This window comes from Mercenaria mercenaria, chromosome 15, assembly GCF_021730395.1.
Source record: "Mercenaria mercenaria strain notata chromosome 15, MADL_Memer_1, whole genome shotgun sequence".
NCBI classification, from domain to species: domain Eukaryota; kingdom Metazoa; phylum Mollusca; class Bivalvia; order Venerida; family Veneridae; genus Mercenaria; species Mercenaria mercenaria.
Genome location: NC_069375.1, coordinates 4,146,162 through 4,172,944, shown reverse-complemented (window position 1 = coordinate 4,172,944; position 26,783 = coordinate 4,146,162). Strand labels below are relative to the sequence as shown.

The following is a 26,783-nucleotide window of genomic DNA, read 5'->3' as shown; positions in this document are numbered from 1 at the left end:
TACACAGATTTTTTTCCATTGAATATGACTTCGAAGTTGCTGACTTACTAATTTCTGTTAGAGGGAATCAGAATTCAACTAGTTTATGTATAATAAGTAAAACAAGCAGTGATGATTTTAAATCTTTATTTTGTGTTCAAAGAGATTTTTCATTATTAGACAACCACATGTTTAATGCAATGAAATATGATCACATTTTATATACATAATAATGGACTAGTCTACCATTTCATCATTTGTTTCCCTTTTTGTCAACTTTTTCCGTAATGAACAATTTCTATGTTTGTTATGTAACTTATGTTTATATTATACATGTATATTAATTAAATTAAATACCTGTACAATAATGGCTTTTTTCATTGTTAGTAACAAGCCTGTTTTTGTCAGAGCTACACACAAAAAAATTACAGTTGAACGGTTTTGTTAAAACAATTGAAAAGACTTTAAATCAAATTTTCCTTTGTTGAAGGTATAGGATTTAATGTCGTTAATTTCCATTTAACCCTTACCATGCCACATGACTGACTCTGCCTTTGCACCCAGTGTAGATCATGATCAGCCTGCACATCAGTACAGTCTGATCATGATCTGACCTGTTTCACTTTGCCATGCAGCCAGTATATTTTTGGTAAAGATAATTATTTCAACAGTTAATCATAATGGTAGTGTCTAAACTGGAAGACGGACAAGTCCAAGTCCTAACCCTAGTCCCATCTACATGTAGTATTGAACAGGTGTTATTTCAGTAAAAAATTGTGAAAAAAAATATTTCAAAGTTTAATTAAAGCTGTGAGCAAGTATCTTTAAAACTAATTCCAAAAATCGGTCAAATTGGTAACAGCCATTTCACCAGAATCTGGTATTTATTTCCAAAAAAAAAATCAAATTGGTGTCAGTCATTTCACCTGAATCTGGAATTTGGTTTATTGTCAGTCTATTTAGATAACAAAATAAATAATTCCCTGGTTTGCTTAAATATTTTCAAATTTAATGTAAACAATGATTACATTTTGTCATAGATATTTACACAAAATATTGGTGACAAACTAACTTATAAGACATCTGCTTCAAAATTAGACATTTACAGGCAAATAGCTTTTACACTGCTGAAAGTACAATTACTACCAGGAATTTTAAACCACTTTTCTCAACAGTACTTTGATCAAAGCAAGTTTTTTTACTTTGCAGTAAACAGAGGAATACCTCTTTGAACTCGTCTAGAAAACAGTTCTGCAATGTAAGCAGTGACATAGAACTGTTCAAGTTTTTGAACCATTTGAAACCAGAGTTCCTCATCAAATGTGATCCTTTCAACTGTCATACCAACACATGTCCAAACTACAAAATCGCACCATTTCCGGCCTGTGATACCCATTTGGCCTTGAACTTGGAAGTAATAGTTATGATTTTTTTTTAGTGATACTTTTCCATCTGAAATTTCACAAAAAAAATCTTTATCACTCGCACATTCATTTGGTGAATTCATCCTCCATTTCATTGCTGCGGGGCACTTTATTTCAACAAGTCCTAACTGCGATTCACAGTGAGTACAGTAAACAAGCCCATCTGGGCTTGTACCCAAAAATGGGCTGTCCTTGCTAACTATAAAGCCACATTCTTTCACAAGAAGTCCTTTGTGGCCATTACTGTTCATGAACTTAGAGTACATTTTCCTTGCAGGTTTTTCATGCGTTTTTCCATATTTTGTGTTTGAATTTTGAAAGTCAGTATACAACATACTTTTAAGCAAGCCGTCTGGCTCTGTGCTATCTTTACGTTTAACGACTTGTCCGAATACTGAAGATGTTATTCTCTCTTTCCTAGCATCCATCCATTTGGTTGAATTTTGTCCGCGGGTCAATGTTTCAATTAACTGACACTTTTCTGGTGTAACGTTATTTGTTACGCGCCCAAAATACCCCCTAAATACCTTCTGACATTGTTCGCTTTTAAGATCCACTGAATCCGTGTATTTGAATGGCACACTATGCATGCTCGGCAGTTTTGGTTCTTCAGGTAAAGGGATTTCAAAGTTTTGTAACCAGCCTACATTTAAGGAGTCCGCTAACAGTCTCTCTTTGAATCGGTCAACATTAACTGTACATCCTTTTTCCATTTGTGTGTGATTTTTTTTTACAGAGTCACTTTCTTCTTGTTTTCGTAAGGACTTCTCAAACCTGTACTTAACGAAGGAAACATCCTGCGACTTTTTTGGACTTAGTTTCCTCTTTCGGGGATTTGACCATTTACATTTCTGTGATGTTGACGAGAGGGTACCATCTCTCCTTTTCTGACAAATGTCTGCGACCGTATACAGCAATGCACCTATGTGGTTACATGACTCGCCATCACTGCAAATATAAATAATTGTAATTAAAAGAGTGTTGTACTTTTAATATTAGTTAAAGGTACTGAGCATATTAAAAGCATTTTCCAACCTTATGGCATTACTGGCTGTAAATGAAATGTAAACATGTCATAATTGGTTTCCCTATCAACCTAAGATCCAGAGAAACATACCGGTGATTATGTGTGATTACCTGTCCGCTACCTTAAGATATGAATCACTACTTTGCTTTAGTTTTATGCAAGTCAGTAAGTATTAGCAGTAAACAGAGCTTGTGACAAATGTACTGACCTGAACTTTCAGACCAAAGATCATAATAATGCAATCTGTATTTGGCTAGATTGAACAAAAGCATGTAATCTGTACTGTAATACATGCAAAAGTTAAAGACTCTACCTGACATTGAATACAAAAATATCAGCAATATAAAAATGAATTATTAGTAATTACCCAGCTGCACACCCGCAGTCTGCAGAATTCACACAGCCGGTCACCTTTGACAGCATTAGCCAAGGAGAATAATCTGGAGACTTCTTTTTGTCAGCAGTTGGGAATGATGGAATTACTTTAGCACGCACATAACAGTGGCTGGAATTTTCATCTACATCACTGACCTGAAAATAAGGAAAATAAATATTCTAAAACAATTATTACATAATTATTTTCTGTAACTCTTGATTAATGTTCCTTAGGTAAACAGAAGTAAATGAAATAGTTTTTAGTATCAGCAGGTTTTCCCGGTTCAACATACATGTTTTTGAAAAAAAACAACTGACTCATGGAAGTGGCTATGGGTCCTGTAATCAATATATGAACCGCGCCATGAGAAAACAAACATATAGGGTTTGCAACCAGCATGGATAGAGACCAGTCTGCGCATCCACGCAGTCTAATCAGGATTTAGACTGTTCGCTAACAGTTTCTCTAATTGCAATAAACTCTAAAAGCGAACAGCGTAGATCTTCACCAGACTGCGAGGATGTGCAGGCTTGTCTGGATACATGCTGGTTGCTAAGCCACTATGTTGGTTACCTCATGGCACGGCTCATATGTATACTTTATAAATTTATGTACTATATTTCCAGTGTATAAGGTAACGGTACTCAAAATAATTTGACCTTCAGCTTGCTTTATAAATTTTAAATGTGTGACAGGCAATCTAAACGACAAATATTTGAAGGACCAATATAATGGAAGATAATCTAAAATTACAATACACAGTTATGTAAAGTTATTGGGTTTAACGCTTGTGTAAACCCAATAAATGTTACATTGTGTACAGTACAAACATAGGTTTAAATCGCCAGAATATTTGTAATTTTGGATATTTTAATATTTGAGAACTTTTACATAAATCAACCAGGCACTGAATATCCTTTCGATATATTAAGTTTTATTTGAATTCATGAAATAATCTGCATATAAACCTATCTATATATAGCGCGGCGGTGAAAATTCCATTTTGGTCTTTCGAGTGTTTAACAAAAGGGAATACTGCCCATATGAAAAAAAAATATTTATTAAGATCACATCTGATTACTTGGACTAATGTCAACCGGACCTGTTTCACTGATTTCATGAAGTATAACTGTAAACTGTTTTACAAACAAACATAGCAATATTAGTCATACATTTGTTTCTTACCTCAACATTGTGAACGTGACCATCCTCGAGGAACCCCCGTGATTTCAGCTGTCTTTTTGACCTCATTTTCAACACTAAGTAATTGTAGATTTCCTTCTCATCAAAGTCGGGAATGGTCTCGAAAGTGTTCTTCCAGTTGTTTAAACAGTCTGGGTGGGGAATGGTTTCACCCTGCGGTGTACAAAATTTATCCCACTGACGCTGCTCAAATTCTTCTTTGTCCTGGATTTTTTGCGAACTTAAATCCCCAAGTCCAAGCTTAAATGTCCATTTCACACGCTCTATTAACTCCGATTTAACTCCAGACACATTCTGTCGGTGATTCGCTAAATAACGTTTCAACTCAATGACTTTAAACTTTCCCAAGCTGTCATTTTTTGCACATGCTTCAATGATTTCTTTGTTGATGTCCGACATTTTGAACTGATTTAATCCCCGGAAGTAACAGGTGCTCGTTTTGCGAAGGGAGGTAATTCAGTTATCGTAAAGGACAGTATTAGTTGAAAATGAAGGTATATGAAGACATAAGTATAGACAAATATATATCATCTGTTAAAATTCATAGGTTTTAGTCTTCATTACTTGTATAGGGTATTGTTTTACCACTTCTTAATAAAGTCATGACATTTTCTTAATAGTATCTGTCAGACTGATATTGTTATAATTCTAAGATATATGTTAGATTTTGTATTCTAAAATTTGTAGTTGTTATGAACAAATGAACATGTAGGATTTATACTAAGTGTAAAAGTCACTAATTTTTCTCATTTCAGATGCTCATCTAATTATTATTATTATTATTATACCAGATTTATATAGCGCCCTTTTCATGATCAATTTCACGTTCAAAGGCGCTTTACATAGTTCAAATGCAGCCACACAGGGCGCATAATTCATCCTCTACTAGTACAGACACAGAGCGATCTGACCAGAGGGACAGAGTGAGACAAAGCCCCCACGACAGAGAGATCAGAAATCAGATACAGGCTTGTCCGGCTAACTTAGCCTAGCTCGTTGCGAATAGACAGCCTGGTTCTTTAACGTGCCCAGTGTATAGCACTGATACACGCAAGGATTGCCTGGGTTCCTGACCAGTACACCTCTAGTTGGGTGGGAAACACTGAAAAGCGTTTCTGAAAATTCCCGAGTAACTGCCGGGGATCGAACCCCCGACCTCAGGATTGGAAGGCCAGTGTGCAAACCACATCTTAAGGGCCGCAAGTTTTTGAAGCCTTCGTCAACAACAAAAAAACTGAACTATTTGATGGATCATACAGAAAGTACAATCAGATTTCCAGAGTTAGAGAAATAGAAGTATCAAATGTTAGGGAGATAGGAAAATATGCATCATGCACGAAGAACCTGCCTTAGATGAATTTGCAAAATACATTGAAATCTCACATTTTTCAATCCACTGAGCATAGTTCTACATAAACAATGTAACTTTATAATATAGTCTTTGAAAAATTATAAGTCTTTCGTACTTATTTTATAGAAAACGTTTCATGATGTTTCAATGTAAATGTGCTATTGCCTTTTTTTGTGGTGTCGAAAGTGAGATTCAAATAATGTTTTTTGCATTGTCAGTATTTTTTCCATGATTGGGTGGATTTTCAAATTACTTCGCAGGGTTATTAAATGTTATATTTCGATGTGACTCATGCTAGATTCAAATGATAGTCAAGGTCACAATCAAGTAGTTAAAAACTAAACTTTTTCTGTCTTTAAGTTTTTAGCTCACCTGAGCACGAAGTGCTCAAAGGTGAGCTTTTGTGATCCCCTTGTGTCCGTCATCCGATTGTCGTCAACAATTTGACTGTTAACACTCTAGAGGTCACCATTTTGGCCCAGTCTTAATAAAACTTTGTCGGAATGTTACTCTTAATTAAATTTTGGATGAGTTTGATATTTGGTCATCTGGGGTAAAAAACTAGGTCACCAGGTCAAATCAAAGGAAAAGCTTGTTAACAATCTAGGGGCCATATTTATGACTATATCTTCATGCAACTTTTTCAGAATGTTAATCTTGATGGTCTTTAGGTTAGTTATGTATCTGGGTTAGGTGAGGTCAAAAACTAGGTCACCGGGTCTAATCAAAGGAAAAGCTTGTTAACGCTCTAAAGGCCACATTTATGGCTTATCTTCATGGAACTTAGGCAGAATATTAACCTTGATAATGTTTAAGTCAAGTTTAAATTTAGGTCAAGTGGAGTCAGAAACTCGGTCACCGGGTCAAATCAATGGTAAGCTTGATACACTCATAGAGGCCACAGTTATGACTGTACCTTAATGAAACTTGATCACAATGTTCAGCTTGACGATCTTTAAGCCAAGGTCAAGTCTGGGTCAGGTGGAGTCAAAAACTAGGTCACCAGGTCAAATCAAAGGAAAAGCTTGTTAACACTCTGGAAGCCACATTTATGACTGCATCTTCATGAAACTTGGTCAGAATGTTAACCATAATTATCTTTTGGTCAAGTTTAAATTTAGGTAAAGTAGTCAGAAACTAGGTCAACAGGTCAAATCAAGGGTAAGCTTGTTACATTCTAGAGGCCACATTTATGACTATACCTTAATGAAACTTATTCAGAATGTTAACCGTGACGATCATTAGGTCAAGGTCAAATCTGGGTCAGGGGGGGGGTCAAAAACAAGTTACCAGGTCAAATAAAAGGAAAAGCTAGTTAACACTCTAAAGGCCACATTTATGATCATACTATAATGAAACTTAGTCAGAATGTTAATCTTGATTATCTTTAGGTCAGAGTCAGATCTGGGTCAGGTGGGGTCAAAAACTAGGTCACCAGGTCAAATCAAAGGAAAAGCTTGTTAATACCCTAGAAGCCACTGTATCTTCATGAAACTTGGTCAGAATGATAATCTTGATGAACTTTAGGTCAAGTTTGAATCTGGGTCATGTGGAATTTGACCTACTGACCTACATTATTTGTTTTTTAAGATACAGCCTTGAAATTTGGATGACATGTTCAGTTTTGCACACCGATCTTAAAACTGACTTCAGTGACCATGAATGTGACCTGCTGACCTACTTTCTTCAGGTTAGTGATACAGGGCCCTGAAGGCCCTCTTGTTATGAATGTGTTACAGCTCTCATAACTTGGCGCAAATATTCATCATAACAAGATGACATGTATGTAAAATTCATGACTCGGACTTCTAGCTCTAGGTTAGCGATACATACAGAAGCTCCTTTTAAACTAGGTTAAAATGAAACCAGCTTACTACGTTCTGAAAACTTTTAAAGCATACTTATTCCAAGATATATAATAAACTCCTTTTATGTATCCGGTGTCAAAGAACTTAACCCATACAGTTGCCATCAAATTCATATAAAACTCGTTTACATCATCAACATGAATGCATCGAGACTTCTGTGCCTAATTATTTTTTTCTGGAGTTGTTGCCCTTTTGGACCTCGAACTAATTCCATCACATTGTAAACTTAAGTCCTACAGTTTCCACCCAACTGAATTGAAACTTAGTATACATCAACGGCATAAAGTGGATATGTACATGTTGTCTTGACTTTTATGATCGATTATTTTGTCTGGAGTTGTGACCCTTCTTTGACGACTAATGACAACTACATTGTAGTTTCTACATTTCTGTTCATTTCAATTAAAACTTGTTAAGCATCATGGACATTATGTAGACATGTGCATTTGTTTGTGTTCAGTTGTTTTAGTTATGTCATTTTTACTTAATAACATTATTGAGCTGTCTGTATACTACATGATTGAATGAAACATTTTCTGTCAACACCATTCTAGTTCCTTTTGCAACCTCCATGAAGGAATATTGTCAAACTGTACAGATAAGGGAAAGTAACACTCCTTTTGTAGCACAACTTTCTATGCATAATTGTGTATTGATAATATATACTTTTATATGTGTGGACATGCATAAATTTGTTATGCTGCAAAATAAAACTGTTGTCATAAATTACGTAACTTGTTGTCCCTTTCATTCTTTTTATTATTATTGCACAGGCATTAACAGAAGATGCTATACACATCACTGATAAATCGTGGTTTCAGTGTCCAATGAAAACCACAGAACCACTAATTGAATATCCAATGAAAACCACGCAACCACAAATTGAAGAACCAATAAAAACCAGGGAATTTGAAAAATCTACTTCACTAATGGCGGCGCCCATTATCACCAGACGATCGTAGCTGAAGAAAGTAAAAAATCGAGTTATAAGTGATTTATTCTATCTTTTTATATATAAGGTAAATATACAATACCTGTGAACACTTTTCTATATGTTTCCGTGTGATAACGTGTTTGATCTTTCCGTTTATGTTGATAATTTCGCTAGAATAGAAGAGTTCGAAGCCGGAGGCAAATTTAACCAAATTTCGTAATTACTATACCGTATCAAACAGATTATAAATTGCGTAAAGTAATGTTTTTTTACAACCCTGTGTCATTTTGAAAAAAGCAGATGTGTTTCAATGGTGCAGATGATCGAAATAAATGCAGATAGAGGGTTATGTTGATTGAAATGTTTTACAAAAACTGTAAAAGGGTCCTTGTCCAAGTGTTCTTGAAGACCGGTGTATTGAAGGCAAGTTATTTTGAAAAAAAGTAGGGATACTCGATGCCAGGTCAGGTCACTGGGGTATGTGGGGTGTGTTTTAAAACAAGGCAGTGTCTAGCCATCCGGATCGATAGGCCTGGAATCTAAATTCACCCATTTGGACTAAATATTCGAACCGCTAGAATTCGACCCATTTCCTCAGTTGCAGTGGACAGCGATTTGCAAATTTTCAGCTGATTTTGTGAACTGAGAACAGAATCACTGATTTTTCTTTGTGGGTTAAAATACAGCTGGTACTGTAAATAAATAGACACGGAAGTCTAGATGTCTGGACCCGGATGTCTAGCCATCCGGACCCAGGCAGCCAAACACTGCCTTAAAATAAATACCTGCAAGAGGAAGGACCTGAAAACTACGGATTTCAAAGAGCATTTGGCCTGTTGTGAAAAAAATCTTTGTAGATGTTTTTGTCCAGGCAGTGTAATGGGTCTTAAAAACTGGTTGCTGAAGCGAAGTTATTTTGACGCGAAAAGAACTATGTTTTCTTGGGTTGATTGAACTTTACAGGTACGCCCTATATTCAATTGTTTTGAGGTATGGGTCAGCTTTGATTTGTACCAAAAGATAAATTTCCAGCATGGGTGTGGGGCCAGCAGCCCCCATAATCAATAAAATAAATAAATAGAAGCGGGGTGTAGCAGCCCCCATCTGAAATAGTACCGGTAAAGTTCAATTGTCCAGTTTTCTTAGACTGTGCATGTTTCATGTGAAGTTCAGTTTCAAAAGCAGACTGCCTTGGGGTAACCAATACTGTTTAGAGAAAACTTTTATTCTTGGATGTATTTTTATACGGTGTATAATTTGTATACATGTACACACCTCGAACATGTACTGTTTTTTTTTATGTAATTAAATATTACAAATTGATACATGATAAAATTTGCAGTAAACAAGTTGTCACTCAACAATGCGCACAAGTCGATATTTTAGTAAGTTAATAACCTTTCAAATATCTCTGATTTATATAATTATTTCAGGAACCATGCCTGGCCCTATTTATCCGAAGTTTCGGCAAGAAGGTGGGAGTACCAGCTTTGACGGACACTGAGGAGGGACGTAGGATTGGTAGGCAAGGAGAGCAATGGTGTCCCCAAAGTACGACACAGCAGGTAGAGAAGGACGCACGTGAGAGAGTGACAGGTAGACAGGGGGATGTAAATGACCAGAAGGATGTTCTTGGTATGTTAGTTGATAACTATGTTCTCATTCAGTAGCGAGCGCGTTGGTCTACGGATCGCGAGGCATATGTTCTTTGTGACATTGTGACTAAAATCATTCGTCCTCCACCTCTGATAATTCATGTGGGGAGGTTGACAGTCACTTGCGGAGAACAGGTTTGTACAGGTACAGCATCCAGGAACACTGGTTAGGTTAACTGCTCGCCGTTATATGACTGAAATACTGTTGAAAAAAAAACGCCATTAAAACAAACAAACAGAAATGCAAAATATTACAAGTTCACAAAGAGGAACACATCTAGGCAGTCAGGCAAAAAGTACTTTCAGTTTCAGTTGTCGGTAGTTTATAAATGTTGCGATTTCATGACTTCTCGACAGTACTTGTTTATGTACAAGAACAGCTAAACAATTAATTATATTGGTTCCTTAAACTTATTCCGTCAGTGATATGTTTTTCATAAATTTCTGAGATAAACCCGAAGGCCTTGAAAAATCGTCCAAAGTAATGCATATGTTTTAACAGCGGAGTATCCTATATTCAACAAAGTTGCGCCCCAACTATTTTGGCAATAATATTTTCTCAAGATTTAGACCAGAGGCCACATTACATATCTATATTTCAAACTTTTGCCGGGGGAGAACACCCTGAAACCTACTCCGGATCGTTGGTGGCACATTCATTCTAAACTAGAGCCTAACCCCACCAAATAAAGATATTTCTGGATCCGGACCTGCCCTTAGGCATGACTAAGACCTTTATGGTCGCTGTCTAGTGTCCGAATTGCTTCTCCTAACCTCAAGTGTCGGAAACGCTATTTGCAATGTAGAATATATTTCCTGTGAAAAAACTATCCAACAGACTCGTGGAAATCGTAAGGTGTACTAACCTGTACACAAAATGTTCAGATAGGCACTCCTTCATATAACTCGGACGAGGGATCTAGCAAAGTTTTACAACATTTTAGTTTATCAACGAAGTCAGCGGAGGTCATAAAGTCAATCTGTTGTCAGGCTTAAGATGCAGGCGTGCTAAAACCCCTAAATGAAGACCTTTATTGACATAATTACATTTATTTGATATAATAGAGCTCCATCAGGTTTGAATAGTTTAAATGGCTGCGATATGTATTTCTGCGTACAGACTGAAGGTTTAATTGACTAGTCTGGTAGTCGAATTATTCAAAAGACCTAACGGTCTTGAAAGTAAGAAGTTTTACAATGTTTGGAACGATAACGCTTTTATTAAATTAAACAGACCGTTTGAAAAAAGTAAGATAGTTCAATGAACCAGATGATTTAGATTTCATTTGAGGTTGTAGAATATTTTGACAAAAAAAACAACAACAAAAAACTGTTCATTATTCTTGAAATATTTTTTGACTGTACTATTTGAATAGTGTTATTGGATCTTTCACACCTGTCGAGAATTATCAGGATAAAGAACTCTCCCTTAAGGTAAATGTCGTGAAGAACTATCCTTTATTATATTTGGCGGGAATCGAACACGATTTTTCCGTGCAATTTTCATATTTATAGCAACTAAAAAGTAGTCCGTCATGTCAACAAAGGACGATGAAAACAATCGTTTAAAGCATTCTATATTCTACATTCTGTATTTTTAAACGTAAATCGTCAGCCTTTTGAAAACAATTAGGGTAATTTAAAGGGTGGCAGGAACTAGATACATGTCTTGTCTGTCTGTAAATACATTTTAAACGGACTCGGCACGTATTTTGAAAAAACATGACCAATTTTGTTATCAAATTCGTTATCGTACGACTTATGAAAGAGTCGTAGTCGTAGTTTGACTATCTGATCGTATACTTCGTTCCAAGACAAATCCATTTGTATAAACTTTTGTTCAGTAACAAACCCGCAAATCTAAATTATTTAGACTCACTCTTTTTCCAATAGAATGAACCTTAACCTGGGCTTTGAGCCAAATAAAATTTATTCTGTTTTCCCTAGGTGCAATGACAATATGTTGTCAACTAACTAGTTACTAACTCGATCAAGATTAAGGAAAACAGGGTGATCACAATAGGTGTGCAAAAGCAAGAAGAATTTCGATTTTTTTGCCATTATTTCAAAAGCATTGCTAAGATTTTGTCCTTTCTGCACAGAATTTTTGGTAATTTACATATATATTAGGATTTTTATTATTATTATTATACCACATTTATATAGCACTCTTTTCATGCACTTGTACACGTTCAAAAGTGCTTTACAGAATAAATTGCAAAAATACAAACAAATACGTATACAAAGATAATGCATTCCACATTAACAAAAATCATGAATGAAAACAAGTATAATTTAAAAACAAGATGAAAACATAAATGTATCGGTCAGTTAACAAAATATTGTACAAAGAAGTGGGTTTTGGGCAGGCTTTTGAAAGCAGCTAGCGTGTCAGATTCCCTGATCTTGACAGGAAGGGAGTTCCAAAGCTTTGAAGCAGTGCACGAAAAGCTGCGATTGCCATACATCATGGTTTTAGATTTTGGCATAACCAGTGACAGCGTGTCTTGTGATCTTAGGGTCATGACCGGTTTATACACTTCTAGCATATCCCTAATATAGGCAGGGGACTGATTGTGTAAAGCCTTAAAGGTGTGGGTCAGAACCTTGTACTGCACCCTGTATTTCACTGGCAACCAGTGAAGCTCCTTCAGAACCGGTGTTATATGATTGCGACGGGGCGTCTTAGTGATTACGCGAGCTGCGGTGTTCTGGACATGTTGCAACTTGTTAAGTGTGCTGTTTGGTATACCACTTAACAAGGCATTACAGTAGTCTAACCGTTTAAAATTCTTGTAAAAAAAAATAAGTTTGCACTACTGGGAACTTTTGAGAGAAATGATTGCTTATATGTGTGGGGACTGTAATGGCTGTTTCTGGTCACAAAATTTGAAAAATTAAAAATAAGTTGAAAATTACAACAAAGCACACCTTAACTAATATATTTCAGGCAGAAATGAATTTTCCGTTTCTATGCCAACGGTCTAAAAATAGCTTGAAATGGTATTTAAAGCCATTTTAGGTAAAATTCTGGCGTATTTTGTTAAATTAAGATACCTCAGCAAAACTAACGCCATTTTCAAAGTACATATTTTATGATCTTTAATACATATTTTGAGTATTTTTGGTGTTGATTCTTGCATACGGAGGCTGTTAAATAGCCAGGTGTATATGCAGCTGGAGCTCTAGGCGACAGTGTCAATGAATCTGCTTCTTAAAATCAGAATACTCGTCGTTTTCATCAGCTAACAACAAGAGAAAATTAATCAGTTTGTTCAGAAAGTTTGCATGGTTTTAACTGATGTTGAGTTCATAGCCGCGGGTCATCTGGTTCGTATACAGTATCTTCTACGGTCTGACTGCCATTATAATTATATCGGGGATAATGGAACTTAATACAAAGAGGGTCATGATGACCCTGGATCGTTCACCTGGGTTACATGAGCTACATGTTTCAAATGTCAAACTGATGCTAACACATTAAGGTCAGTGGGTCACATTCATGGTTACTGAAAGTCAGTTTTAAGGTCGGTGTGCTAAATTGTACATGTCACCCAGTTTCAAGGCTGTATCTTAAAAAAAACAAGAAAGTAGGTCAGTAGGTCATATTCATAGTCATTGAAAGTCAGTTTAAGATCGGTGTGCAAAACTGTACATGTCAACCAATTTCAAGGCTGTATCTTAAACAAGAGGGTCATTGACCCTAAAGCGCTCACCTGTGTACAAGGATTCAAGTGTGTTTGTGTAAGTACAGAGTTAGGTTTTTTCTATGTTAGCCTATATTATAAACATGTCACGCACACTTTTAAACCTAGGGCAATAATTTGAACAATTACGGTAGACATTACAAATTTGATATCACACGCCAAATATCAAGGCGCTAGCTATTATTGATTCAGAGAAGAAAAGTGACCACGCCCCCAAGCAGCCATGTTTTTTGACGAATCGGAATAATTTGAACAATTTTGGTAGAGAGTCACACAGGAACCATCTGTGTAAAATTATTTTAAAATCGGACCAGCAGATTAAAACAAGAAGATTTTTAAAGTTTCCACTAGAAACATAATAGGGAAAAGTGACCACGCCCTCTGGCGGCCATATTTTTTGATGAATCAAACTAATTTGAACAATCTTGGTAGAGGGTCACACAAGGACCATTTGTGTAAAATTATTTTTAAAACCAGGCCAGCAGTTTCACACAGGAAGATTTGTAGTTTCCACTATATACATATAGGGGAAGTGACCACGCCCTCTGGCGGCCATGTTTTTTGACAAATCAAAATAATTTGAACAATCTTGGTAGAGGGTCACACAAGGACCTTTTGTGTAAAATTATTCTAAAATCAGGCCAGGAGTTTCACACAAGAAGATTTTTAAAGTTTCCTCCATATACATATAGTTTCACACAAGAGTTGGGTTTTACGGCGCATCGACACAAAAATGACCACGCCCTCTAGCGGCCAGGTTTCTGACGAATTAGTATAATTTGAACAATCTTGCTAGAGGGCGACATAAGGACCATTTGTGTGAAATTATTGTAAAATTGGACCATCGGTTTAGGAGATGTTTTTTTGAAGTTTATTTTTCTATTTTAGCTCTGGCAGCCCCTATGTGCAACCAAACGGAACTTTTTGAAAAACTTTGGTACGTGACCACCAAAGGAACATCATGGCAAGGTTTCATCAAAATCCATTCATTGGTTTTGGAGATGTCGTTTAAACACAAATGTTGACGACGGACGGACGTTTGACTTTGTGCTAAGGTGAGCTAATAAAACTTGTGATCTAATTTCAAACACAATTATTTATAAACTGTGTAAAAATCCGGCGAACATATAAGTGCCAGTACAGTATTAAAATAATTTAAACTAGAAGATGCTTTTGTAGAAAACATAATAGGCAATAAGTCAATAGAGGACAGGAGCGAAAGTCAAAGAGACACTGATAGTTGGATACAATATGTATAGGCTACTTGGCATGTCCAATCATCCTATGAATTTTCAACATTCTAGGTCAAGTGGTTCTCAAGTTATTGATCAGAAACCGTTTTCCATGTTCAAACTCCTGTGACCTTGACCTTTGATCAAGTGACACTAAAATCATCATGGGTCATCTACTCTGCACGTCCAATCATGAAGTTTCAACATTTTGAGTCAAGTGGTTCTCATAATATTAATCGGAAAGGGTGTTCCATGTTCAGGTCAATGTGACCTTGACCTTAGCTCAAATTATCCCAAAAAATAATAAGGGTCATCTACTCTGATAGTCCTATCATCCTATAAAGTTTGAATGTTCTGGGTCAAATAGTTCTCAAGTTATTGATCAGAGGCCGTTTACCATGTTCTGGTCTCTATGACCTTGACTTTTGATCAAGTGACCCAAAATCATTGGGGGCCATTTACTTGACTTGTACAATCATCCTATGAAGTTTCGACGTTCTGGGTCAAGAGGTTCTCGAGTTAAGATGCTGATCAGAAACGGCTTTCCATGTTCAGGCCCTTGTGATCTTTACCTTTGTTCTAGTTATTCCAAAACTAAGAGCGGCCATCTACTTTGTAAGCCCTATCACTCTATGAAGTTTGAAGGTTCTCGGTCAAATGGTTCTCCAGTTATTGATAAAAAATGAAGTGTGACGGACAGATGGTCCCTGTGACCTTGACCTTTTATGGAGTGACCCCAAAATCAATAGGGGTCATTTATTTTGCATGTTTAATCATCCTATGAAGTTTCAACATTCTGGGTTAAGTGGTTCTCAAGCTATTGATCAGAAATGGTTTTCCATGTTCAGGCCTCTCTGACCTTGAACTTTAACAGAGTGACCCCAAAATCAAAAGGGGTCATTTACTCTGCATTTCAAATCAATCTATGAAGTTTCAACATTCCGGGTCAAGCGCTTCTCAAGTTATTGATCGGAAACCCTTTTTTATGTTCAGACTCCTGTGACCTTACCTTCGATCAAGCAACACTAAAACCAATATGGACATCTACGTTGCACGTCCAATCAGCCTATGAAGTTTCAACATTCTGAGTCAAGTGATTTTCAAGTTATTGATCGGAATTGGTTTTCAGGCCTCTCTGACCTTGACCTTTGATGAAATGACCGCAAAAACAATAGGGTTCGTCTACTCAATAAGCCCTGCCACCCTATGAAGTTTGAACGTTCTAAGTCGAATGGTTCTCCAGTTATTGTTGGATTTAACGTCGCACCGACACATGATAGGTCATATGGCGACTTTCTCTCCAGTTATTTATCAGAAATGTTGCATGACGGACAGGGCAAAAACAACATGTCTCCTCCAGTGCGAGGGAGACATAATTATATGAAATAACGTCCAAGAGGGATTCGATGGATATTTAACGTTTTGAAATTTGAACATCAAAGAAAGAAAGAGTTGTTTTACATGAAAATTGCACAGCATATAAAATAAGTACAATATTCTATAAACAATGGTCAATTTACTGATGGAATGAATGAATGAGTTGGGTTTTACGGCAAATCGACACAAAAAGGTCATATATCGCCGAGAAAAAGTTAAATGGATTACGTTAATTGCAAAGCATATATAAAACTATTAAAGTAAAAGTGTATATACATATATAGTGTAAAAATCAATTGCAAACATTAAAAAGTATAAAAGTTGTGAATAAAAATCAAATAAGGTTCAGATTTTATGATATATACCTATTTGTTTCAAAAATTGTAAAATTTTGTCGGCTGAAATTTGCTCAAACAGCTCTTTTAACGATTCAACATTATAGTATGAATTGCGCTGTGGATCGAAGTCTATACAGTCGATTAAAATATGTTTAATAGTAAGTCGTGTTTGACATGGTACACATTCAGGTTGATCTTCATTGTTCAACAGATACAAATGAGTCAACCGAGTATGACCTATTCAACAGCAAGAAAGAACAACTTCCTCCCTGCGAACAGATCTGTTCCCTTGGTGCCATTCACCTAAAGTAGGTTTAATTTCACGAAGTTTATTAAACGAAGCACTGTTCCATGAAGACTGCCATTTAGTTAAAATGTATTTGTTGATATTTGACCTAAATCAGTATATGGTAATTTCAATTTAGATTGTTGTAATGAAAGTGATTTCTTTGCTGCGGTATCAGCATCCTCATTTCCATTAATACCAACATGGCTAGGAATCCAACAGAATATGATGGACTTCTTAAAAGATAGTTCATGAAACCTGAGAAGAATATTTTGAATGAAAGGATGTTCCGTATTTCTGTTGTGAATTGATTGTAATACTGAAAGTGAGTCGGAAAAGATGATGAACTTTTCTTGATTATATTCTGAAATAAAATTAGGGGCCAAATCAATAGCTTTTGCCTCAGCTGAAAAAATTGTAGCGTTATTTGGTAAACGTAATCTGGATTGATGTATGTGGCTAACGGCGGCACATCCAACCTTTGAATCATCTTTTGAACCATCTGTATAAATTGAAACTGATCTTTGTAAGTCGACTTGATTTCGTTATATTTGGACTTGAATATTTCAGGGTTTGTTTCAGACTTTTTCAAGGCGGTTTTCATATCAAAAAGAACTGTTGGAGAATTAAGAGTCCATGGTGGTGTATTAGGAACTAAATTTTCTTTTATATCATCGAATTCAAAATCAGTTTCCTTCATAGAATTGTTGATGCGAAATCCAAAAGGTTTAATTTGTTTTGGTTTTCTGTCATACGAATCCTGGTATTTGGGTTTAAATGTGATATTATGAGCAGGATTGGATGTGTTGGCAGCTACCCTCAGAGCATATTGCAATGACAGTTTTTCACGTCTCGTGTAAAGGGATGGTTCGTTTGCTTCAACAAACAAACTTTCAACAGGCGATGTTCTAAATGCGCCAAGAGCAATACGAAGACCTTGATTATGGATAGTATCCAACATTTGTAAATACGATTTCCTGGCTGAACCATAAACAACACAACCGTAATCCAGCTTGGATCTAATCAAAGCTCTATAAAGTCTTAACAAAACCTTGCGATCTGCTCCCCAATCAGTATTTGAAATTACCTTTAGAAGATTCAACGATTTCAAACATTTGGCTTTCAGGTATTTTATGTGTGGTATAAAAGGAAGCTTTTTATCAAAAATAACACCAAGAAAGTTTGCTTCGTCAACAACGGGTATTTTTGTACCATTTAGAAAAAGCTCAGGGTCACAATGTTGTTGCCGTAATTGACAAAAGTGGACACACTGAGTTTTGATTGGGAAAATTTAACACCATTTTCCATGGCACAAGTTTGAACTTTATTCAAACATTGCTGTAATTGGCGTTCAATCGTACGCATATTTTTTGAACGATAACATATTAAAAAATCATCAACATATAATGAACAATCTTTCCCTGGTAACAAACACTTCACTATACTGTTAATTTTGATGCTAAAAAGTGTAACAGATAAAACAGAACCTTGTGGAACTCCCTGTTTTTGCTCAAAAGAGTCAGACAGGGTTGAACCAACACGTACCTTAAAACTGCGATCAGATAAAAATTGTGATATAAATGTTGGAAGACGACCTTTTAAACCTAAGCCGTTAAGATCATTCATAATACCATACTTCCATGTAGTGTCATAAGCTTTTTCCAAATCGAAAAAGAGAGACACTAGATGCTCTTTTTTAACAAATGCATCACGAATAAAATTTTCCAGTCGAACAAGATGATCAGTTGTGCTGCGCTCCTTGCGAAAACCACTTTGAAAGTTAGTAATTAGGCCTTGAGATTCAAGATACCAAACTAGTCTAGAATTGATCATACGTTCTAAAGTTTTACATAAACAACTAGTAAGGGCAATCGGTCTATAATTACTGGGGTTCGTGCTATCTTTCCCGGGTTTTGGTATTGGAATAACTGTAGCTTCTCTCCAAGAATCTGGAAAAATGCCAGTTTTCCAAGTAATATTACAAATTTCAAGTAGGAGGTCTTATGATTCTTCTGGTAAATGTTTTACTAGTTGATAATGAATTTGGTCTGGACCAGCTGCAGTATCATGACATTTGTCTAAAGAGTCAAGCAATTCTGTGAGCGAAAAAGGTTTATTATAATCTTCCTCATTATCTGAATCAAATTTTAAAGGTTTACTTTCTTTAGTCGATTTTATGTTTTGAAACCTTTTATCATAATTGTTCGATGAAGAGTTTTTTGAAAAAGTTTCACCAAGTGTATTGGCAATGTCCTTCTTGGTTGATGCAATAGACTGGTCTGATTTTGTTAGATGGGAAACATTTGAAGTTTTTCCTTTTCCACTTATTTTGCGAATCATTTCCCAGACTTTTTTAACCGATGTCCTAGAATTAAGTTTTGAAACGTATGAGTGCCATGATCTTTTCTTTGCTTGTTTTATAGTTCTGCGAGGTTTGGCTCGTATATTGATTTTTTTATGGCTGCCCTACGTTTTCGAACAGCGGTCTTACAATCATCATTATACCAAGGCTTATTTTTATGTTTACCATTTCTTGAAGTTTTAGGAATGGACTTGTCAGCAATATCGGACAGAAGAACCGAAAACCGATCAATAGGATCATAAAAATTTGTAAAATTCTCCAAAGTCGAATCATTTTTACATAACGTTTCAAATTGCCTCCAGTCAGCTTTATTAAATTTGAAATATGAAGGGTGGTCTGAAGGCAGATTAGAAGTATTTGAAATAATAATTGGAAAATGGTCACTACCATGCAAGTCATCCAGTACTTTCCATTCAAAATCAAGAAAGATGTTCGGTTGACAAATTGTCAAATCAACCGATGAAAAGTTACCTGTTGCAGGATGAAGATACGTTTTTGATTGATCATTTAATAAACAGAGGGCATTTCTTTCAATAAAAGTTTCAATAATTTGACCTCTAGTGTTGCTGTCAGAACAGCCCCAAAATTCATGATGACCATTTAAATCTCCTATAAGCAAAAAAGGTTGTGGCAATTGTTTTATAAGATCATCAAGATCTTCAAGATTTAGTTTAAATTTGGGAGGTATGTAAATCGAACAGATAGTAATTGGTCGACGCAATGTAACGATTATTGCCACTGATTGAATACTTGTATTTAGAACAATTTGTCTGTGCGGACATGCATTATTAATAATAATAGATGTACTACCAGAAGCTCTGTCAGTGTTAGTATTAATGAAGTTATACACTGAATAATTTTTGAAAGCTATTTTGTCCGTTTCCTTTAAAAATGTTTCACTAAGGCACATAAGTGAAGGATCATATTTTGATAAAAGAAGGAGAATTTCATTATAATTTGCTTTGAGTCCACGGCAATTCCACTGGATAATTTTACTTTCCATTTAAAATGGTAAACAAAACTTGAGCGACTGGAAATTTAAAGAAGTATTAGTGCCGCATTGACTCCGGAGGGAACCTTTTGATCTTCCCCTCCTTTGTGCTAGTTAAACTGGACGGAGCAGATAATGGTGGATCGTCATCATCCTCTCCCGTCAACCGGTTCAAATCAAGAGGGAACCGGTTATGGGTTTGTATGGGATCATTTGAGACCTTTCCAAACCCATCAGTTTTCAAGTCAATTTTTTGTCTGGGTGTTTGACTCACCCCACGTTGATTAGAGTTTGATGAAACGTTTTGTCGTGACGACGGCGTACTTGAATACTTAGGGACATTTTGTATAGCTGGTGGCAGTGTTGGTTTAGCAGCTGCCTTTTGAACTTGAGATGCCTGCGAAGGTTTTGCTGGTACTTTAGGCTTTTCATTTGGTATGTCTTTGGCAGGTACAGTGTCAGTTTGCGTAGATGCGTCAAAAAAAGTTGTTGATTTGTTAGTATTTGATTTTGTGATTGAAGAATATGATGCTGTGGAAGATGGAGACATGAATTTAGTACTCGCGATTCGTCTGGCTTCTGGGAATCCAATGCCCTGTGTGAACTTGACATGGAGGACCTCCTTTTCGGTCCTCCATGTCTTGCAGTCGCGAGACCTGGCTGAATGTTCCTCGCCGCAATTCACACAGCACAATGGTCTATTACACCAGTCAGGCTCATGAGAATAACCATCCTGTTTACATTTATGACAGATGTACTCACCTTTGCAGTTTGACTCGTTATGACCAAATTTGAAACAGTTGTAGCATTGAAGGGGATTCGGTATATATTGAGTGACCTTTGTTTGAAGATAGCCTACTCTTACCAAAGACGGAGAAATGGAATGCCAAAAGTAAGTATTATAGTGTTTGTAAAAAATTATTTTCCATCTCGTTTTATTTTGACCCGTCTAGCTGCAGTAACATGTTGATCAGCAAGACCTTGCACAATTTCCGTCTCTGATACCCCAGCAAAATCAGGGCAACGAATGACCCCCCTTGAGGAGTTCAGAGTACGGTGCGCAATGCACTTGCAAGGATGGCCGAAAAATGATGTTGTACCAAGTAGATTTTGAGCATGAGCCGCTTTATCAACTTCAACGAGAAGATCCCCAGTACGTAGCTTTTTGACAGATTTTGGTACACCAGCTATACTTTCAAGAGTTTTCTCTATTACAAAAGGTGAGATGCTTGTCATCTTAAAGTTTTCGACTGTTGACTGAATGAGAAGGAATCGCGGAAAAGGAATGTTTGAATTGAAAGGTCGGTGAGAATAATTCCCACCTTCCGTGCCGTCGGAGTCTGTTTCGGTATGCGGTCTTTTATTTTTGTTTTGGTTATCCATGTTAAATGATTGGTATTCGTCACTCGAAGCCCCAACCCGCCGCGGAGTCCAACAAGGGAACATGTAAACAGAGCGGATATCCAGCTCATGCATGTTAGGGATACTGTAGTGATATACTCGGCCAGGTATTTACAATCTTGTTTATATCACCAGCTGTATTGCAGAAAAGCAATCATGGGATTCAAGGGATTGTTACTCTACCAACCCGATTGGCCCTAAGCCACCGCCTTCTATGAAACATAGATTGAAGTATATATGAAAATTTATTGTGAAATAAACTTGTGTGAACGTAATATGAGGTTTGCTGAAAGCAGTAAAATGTGACAGTAGAGCAGAGTAAAATTAGATTTTGTGTAACGTATTTTGTTTCAAAATTATGTTTGTGAAAATATAAAAATGAAAACATTAAGATGCAGTTTGAAATAAACAATAGAAAATGTAGACGTAAATGTGAGATTTCCTAGGGCTTGGCATGACTAGCCGATTGATCGTATCGGGCCAATACGACCGCCAAAACGTCTACACCGAATTAGAGGCCAAAGATGTGTATTGGAATCCACATCCCGGGAAGATGATGCGCACATGCAAACAAGCACGCATCATCTCCCCGGGATGCTATGGGGCACCTCAACATCCAGGACCCTCCTCTCCGGCTTACGGGCCGCCACCCACGACAAGCAGGTGGCTCCATTTTCGGGGGAGTCGTACCCCTCTGCATGGAGATACAGCTGGCATTTTCTATCCCCCCACCGGCAAGTGGCAAATTTACTGATGGATTCTTGATTTCCCGACAAGAGACCACATTTAAGGGTCACCCTTCTGGACAGTATAGCGCCTTTAAAATCTCACCATATGCAAAATAATGTTGCAAATCTTTGTTTTGATGCATTTGCAACAATGTACGAGTGCTGAAATTTCGAATAATTTGGTTTAACATCGTTTTCAGTAATTTTGAAAATTGCATATTTAATTTCTTAACAAATGAAATTCTTTTTTAAAGGTGGACAACTTTTAAGAATATTTGAATTTCAGGACAGAACGGGACAATACGTTTAAACATGTATTGGACAGAAATGGTTGGTGTGTGTGTGTGTGTGTGTGTGTGTGTGTGTGTGTGTGTGTGTTCGGGTTTAACGTCTTTCTCAACATTTTTTCAGTCATATAAACGACGGTGTCTACTTGTAGTAGTGAGCACAATGCCCAACTTTATAGTGCTGCCTCACTGGAATATCACGCCGTAGACACGTGGCATGATACCCCACCCAGTCACATTATACTGACACCGGGCTGACCAGTCCTAGCACTATCCTCTTAATGCTAAGCGCCAAGCGAGGAAGCTACTAGTACCATTTTTTACGTCTTTGGTATGACGCGGCCGGGGTAAACATGTTGTTCGTTTACCTATAATTGTTAGACGTTCAATTTACAGTTCATTATATCTTTTTTATGGAATAATCATGTCTTTTTTTTACGAAAGTCATTTTGTTCATTTATGAATGACAAACTGTGAAATATTGCATATTACGGACAAATAGAAAAGTGATAGTCCTAAAATAAAAAATATGTAAGTTTTTCGTGGATTTACTTTTATTCTATTGGTCCACCAAATGTATTTCGACAGATTACCATTTGAAATCGTACCTAAGGGAAACAACTATTGTAAGCAGACGTAAATAATGACTTTAATGAAATAGACATGATTAATCTATGAAAGGAGAATTACAAACTGTAAATCTAAGTTCATCTGACAATTGTTTGTAAACGAACAACATCTTTACAGACATTGTAGTTATTCAATATATGTTTTTCAGTTTTGTCCTGTACTGTCTCGTATTTGAAACATTCTCAAAAGCTGCACGCCACCCCCACCCTTTGAAAAACAATTCCATTTGAAAATAAACAATTCTCAAAATATCTGCAAACGATGTTTAACTTAGTTACTCGATATTTCAGCACTCGTACATTGTTGCAAATGCATGAAAACGAAGAATCGCAAAATTTGTTTAAAATGGTGAGATTTTAAACGTGCAACATTGTCCCGAAGGGTGGACCCTTTTCGGGAATTCAAGCATAAATCAGTCAATTGACGATCGGTTTCTAGAATAATATACCTATTTTTTATACTGTTCAATTTTCAAGTAAAACAATTCTTTATTTTCTTTCTATGATTTGTTGATGTTCAAATTTTAATATGTCAAATATCCATCTATTCCTTAATTTATAGTTCCCGATACGTAATTTCAAAACAAGAAGTTGTTTACACGTTGTCATGACGCGAACTGGATTTTCGCTCTCTGGCTTACAGTACGGCGCTGGATATTTGCCGATGCGTAGGTGTTTAAAATACAATAGCGTTTTTATTTGACCATTGATTACCTTCAGTTTTTTATTTTACAAAATACAAATAATTTTTATGTTCGCGAAAGTTCTGTTGATCTAAGCACAGGTACCAGGGCATCAAGCTAAATCAAATACTGTACAGGTGCAGCAGTGTTACTAAATGTTATATTAAATGTATTTTGCCTTATATTTCTATCCATCTGAATATGACGACTTGACCACCTGAGTAGTTTACTTTTAAAAGCAAATGTTTTGTGTCCTTCCCCAACAGGAGTTGGGAGATGAGAAGGGGGACAGACAGGAGGGGGAGGGGGCACTTCTCTTCTAAAGCATTGTCCTTTGCAGTCCGTCTATCCGTCCGATTTCGTGCCATGCATATCTTAAGAAGTGTTTGATCTAAAAGTAATTAAACATCAAACGTTATTCAGCATGTAAAGTGTGTACCGGGTTTTTTCCATGGGGATTTCAGTAGACAAGGGTTTAGGGGCCCACAAAAAAATGCATAAAAAGGCCAAACGTTTGTGTGATGGTGTAAAAAAAGTTTTGACCTGTATTTTTAACTTTAATGTGAAGTTTATTGTCCCTGGGTCAGCCCCAGGTTTTATCAGTTGGTCGTCAAAAACGCAAAAGGTTTTAAAACTTGTGTCCCATGTATCTAAAAACGTGTTGACTTGGAGTCATTACTTTAGGTGATTATTTAAGAATGCAATTTGTTGTTTGCTTGGGTTTTTTTTTATTCGACGGAGTTAGGGTCGGGGGTTGTAAAAAAATAAAATTTTTTAAAAGTATTTAAAAAATTTTCGTTCATATATCTAAACTTTTTCCCCTTAAAATCTTGAAACTATGAGGTATGCCTTTATGCGTCTGCGTTTTGGATTTCACACTGCACAAAAAGGTTACGACCCCCAATTGGTAAAAAATAGCATTAAGGGCATGTTTTTTTTCCTGCATTACGTGTATTGACGTAGATAATTAAAAAAATTACACTCCTTTTTTCTTTGGTAAACATTAATGCAAATATAAACAAAATTGGTTATGCATGTCAAAAGTTATGGTCCCGGGCGAAATGGACCGGGCAGCAATACACCCCCCGCCAAAGGCGACATACGGCTCCCGCAACGGGCTCGGCAAAAAATGTCTAAAAAGCTTAAAAAAAGTTTTGTTGTTATTCAAAAAAAATTTCACTTAGAACCCCTTAAACAATTTACGTGAAGGGAGTGGGGCACTGGTCCTATGGAAAAACATGTTTGGTTATGCTCCCCCCGCCTCGCCCCCCCTCTGAGGGGCATCTTGCTTTTGTCCTGTCAGTCCTCCACCTCCCCCCTTAATTTCGCCAAAAACTGGAAAACCATTGACCCAGAAGCTTTAAACCAGTAGGTGGGGAAAGGGTTTAAAAGGATAGAAAACCCCCCCATTTTTCGGGGTTTTTTTGGTAAGGGGAAAAAGGAAAACATTTCCGATCAATAACCCGGGGAAACCTTTATCCAGAATGTTTAAACTTATAGGTGATGGATATGCAGGTGAGTCCCCATTGATTTTTTGGGTTACTCGATCAAAAGGGCAAAAATTTTAGGGGCCGAACCCGATCTTTGGGGCCATTTGTTCAGAAGCAATTCAATATACGAACCCTTTTATGAAAACCATTTCCCATCCCTAATTTTAGTTAACCCCGACCCTTGAAAAATTTTTGGATAAGCCGAGATTTCCCTATTGCATTTCAGTCAACTAAAAAAATTAGGGGTTTAAAATTTGGTGTGTACCAACTCACCAAAGCTAAAATATATGCATGCACAGGAACACTTTGATACCCATTGTGGATTTGAGGTTTTTGTGAAAATGACGAACACTTTCAGAGAGCAAAATTACTAAGCAGGCATAAACCATCAAACGTTTACAAAGTTTAAATCAAATAAAACGAAGCAGGTGTTTGCGCATGGTACTGTACATGCAGACCTGGAGCTAGGGTTTTGGAATGTCATCAAATTGTACTTCCATAATCTGGTACCTGGGATATGCTCGGTATCAGGACAAACAGTGGCAAAATAAAAAATGGTTATACTTTGTGCAACAACTGGATGATGTTGATTCAAGTGACGCTGACGGTCAACAATTTATCAAATCCTGATGTAACTGAAAAATAGATTTAAATGCATTATATTGGAAAATTGGGAGAATTCAAATAAATGATAAAATGTCAAAATTGTTTGATTAAAGTAATATTACAATGAACAACAGTTAATTTGGTAAAATATTAATATTGTTATTACGCTGCTGTTGACAGTTTTAATCTTCGGTTACCATAGTTACGGAAGGAAGTTAACATTAAATAAATCATTTAGACACTAAAATAGTGGTACGTATTTATCATTCATTAACGTATATGCTACATAAACCAATGAATGTACAAAATTACAATTTTCAGTGTTAATGTAAACTGGTTGCCATAGTAACCATCTTTCAGGTAATGAAATAAATGTTTCGTTTTATTACAAAATATATCAGACAAGTATAACTGGTATTCCCATGGGAACAAAATGGTATTCCCATGGGAACAAAATTGTGCACCTCTTTTCGCAGATTTGTTTTTATATTGTTATGAAAAAGACTATGTTGAGCCTTTCTCCAGATACGCAGGCAGACATTATACATGGTCTGCATTTAATAATACATCACGCTATTTGGATGCTATTCTTAATATGGATAATCCGTGGTTTGGTCAATTGATGAATACTTCTTATCCTAGGGAACTTCAGTTAATCAAAACTAACAATTCGGATACTGATGCTTCATTTTTAGATTTACATCTCTCTATTTATGACAAGAGGGATGATTTTAATTTCCCCCATTTGGATGGAGATGTACCTCTGGCTACATCTTACGGGTTATATATTTCTCAATTAATTCGGTTGGTAGATTGTGTAGTCATGTCAAAGATTTCAATGAACTTAAT

The 26,783-nt window shown here is 36.4% G+C and overlaps 1 protein-coding gene across 1 annotated transcript; it reads right to left on the bottom strand.

Annotated features, from left to right (window-relative positions):
* Positions 1–279: 279 nt before the first annotated feature.
* On the bottom strand, positions 280–4,408 carry LOC123547285 (uncharacterized). Its single transcript, XM_045334265.2, has 3 exons — positions 3,992–4,408; positions 2,798–2,961; positions 280–2,351 (listed from the first exon to the last, which is right to left on the bottom strand). The coding sequence occupies exons 1-3, from the start codon at positions 4,406–4,408 to the stop codon at positions 1,178–1,180; spliced, it is 1,755 nt and encodes a 584-aa protein (XP_045190200.2). The 3' UTR covers positions 280–1,177.
* Positions 4,409–26,783: the final 22,375 nt, after the last annotated feature.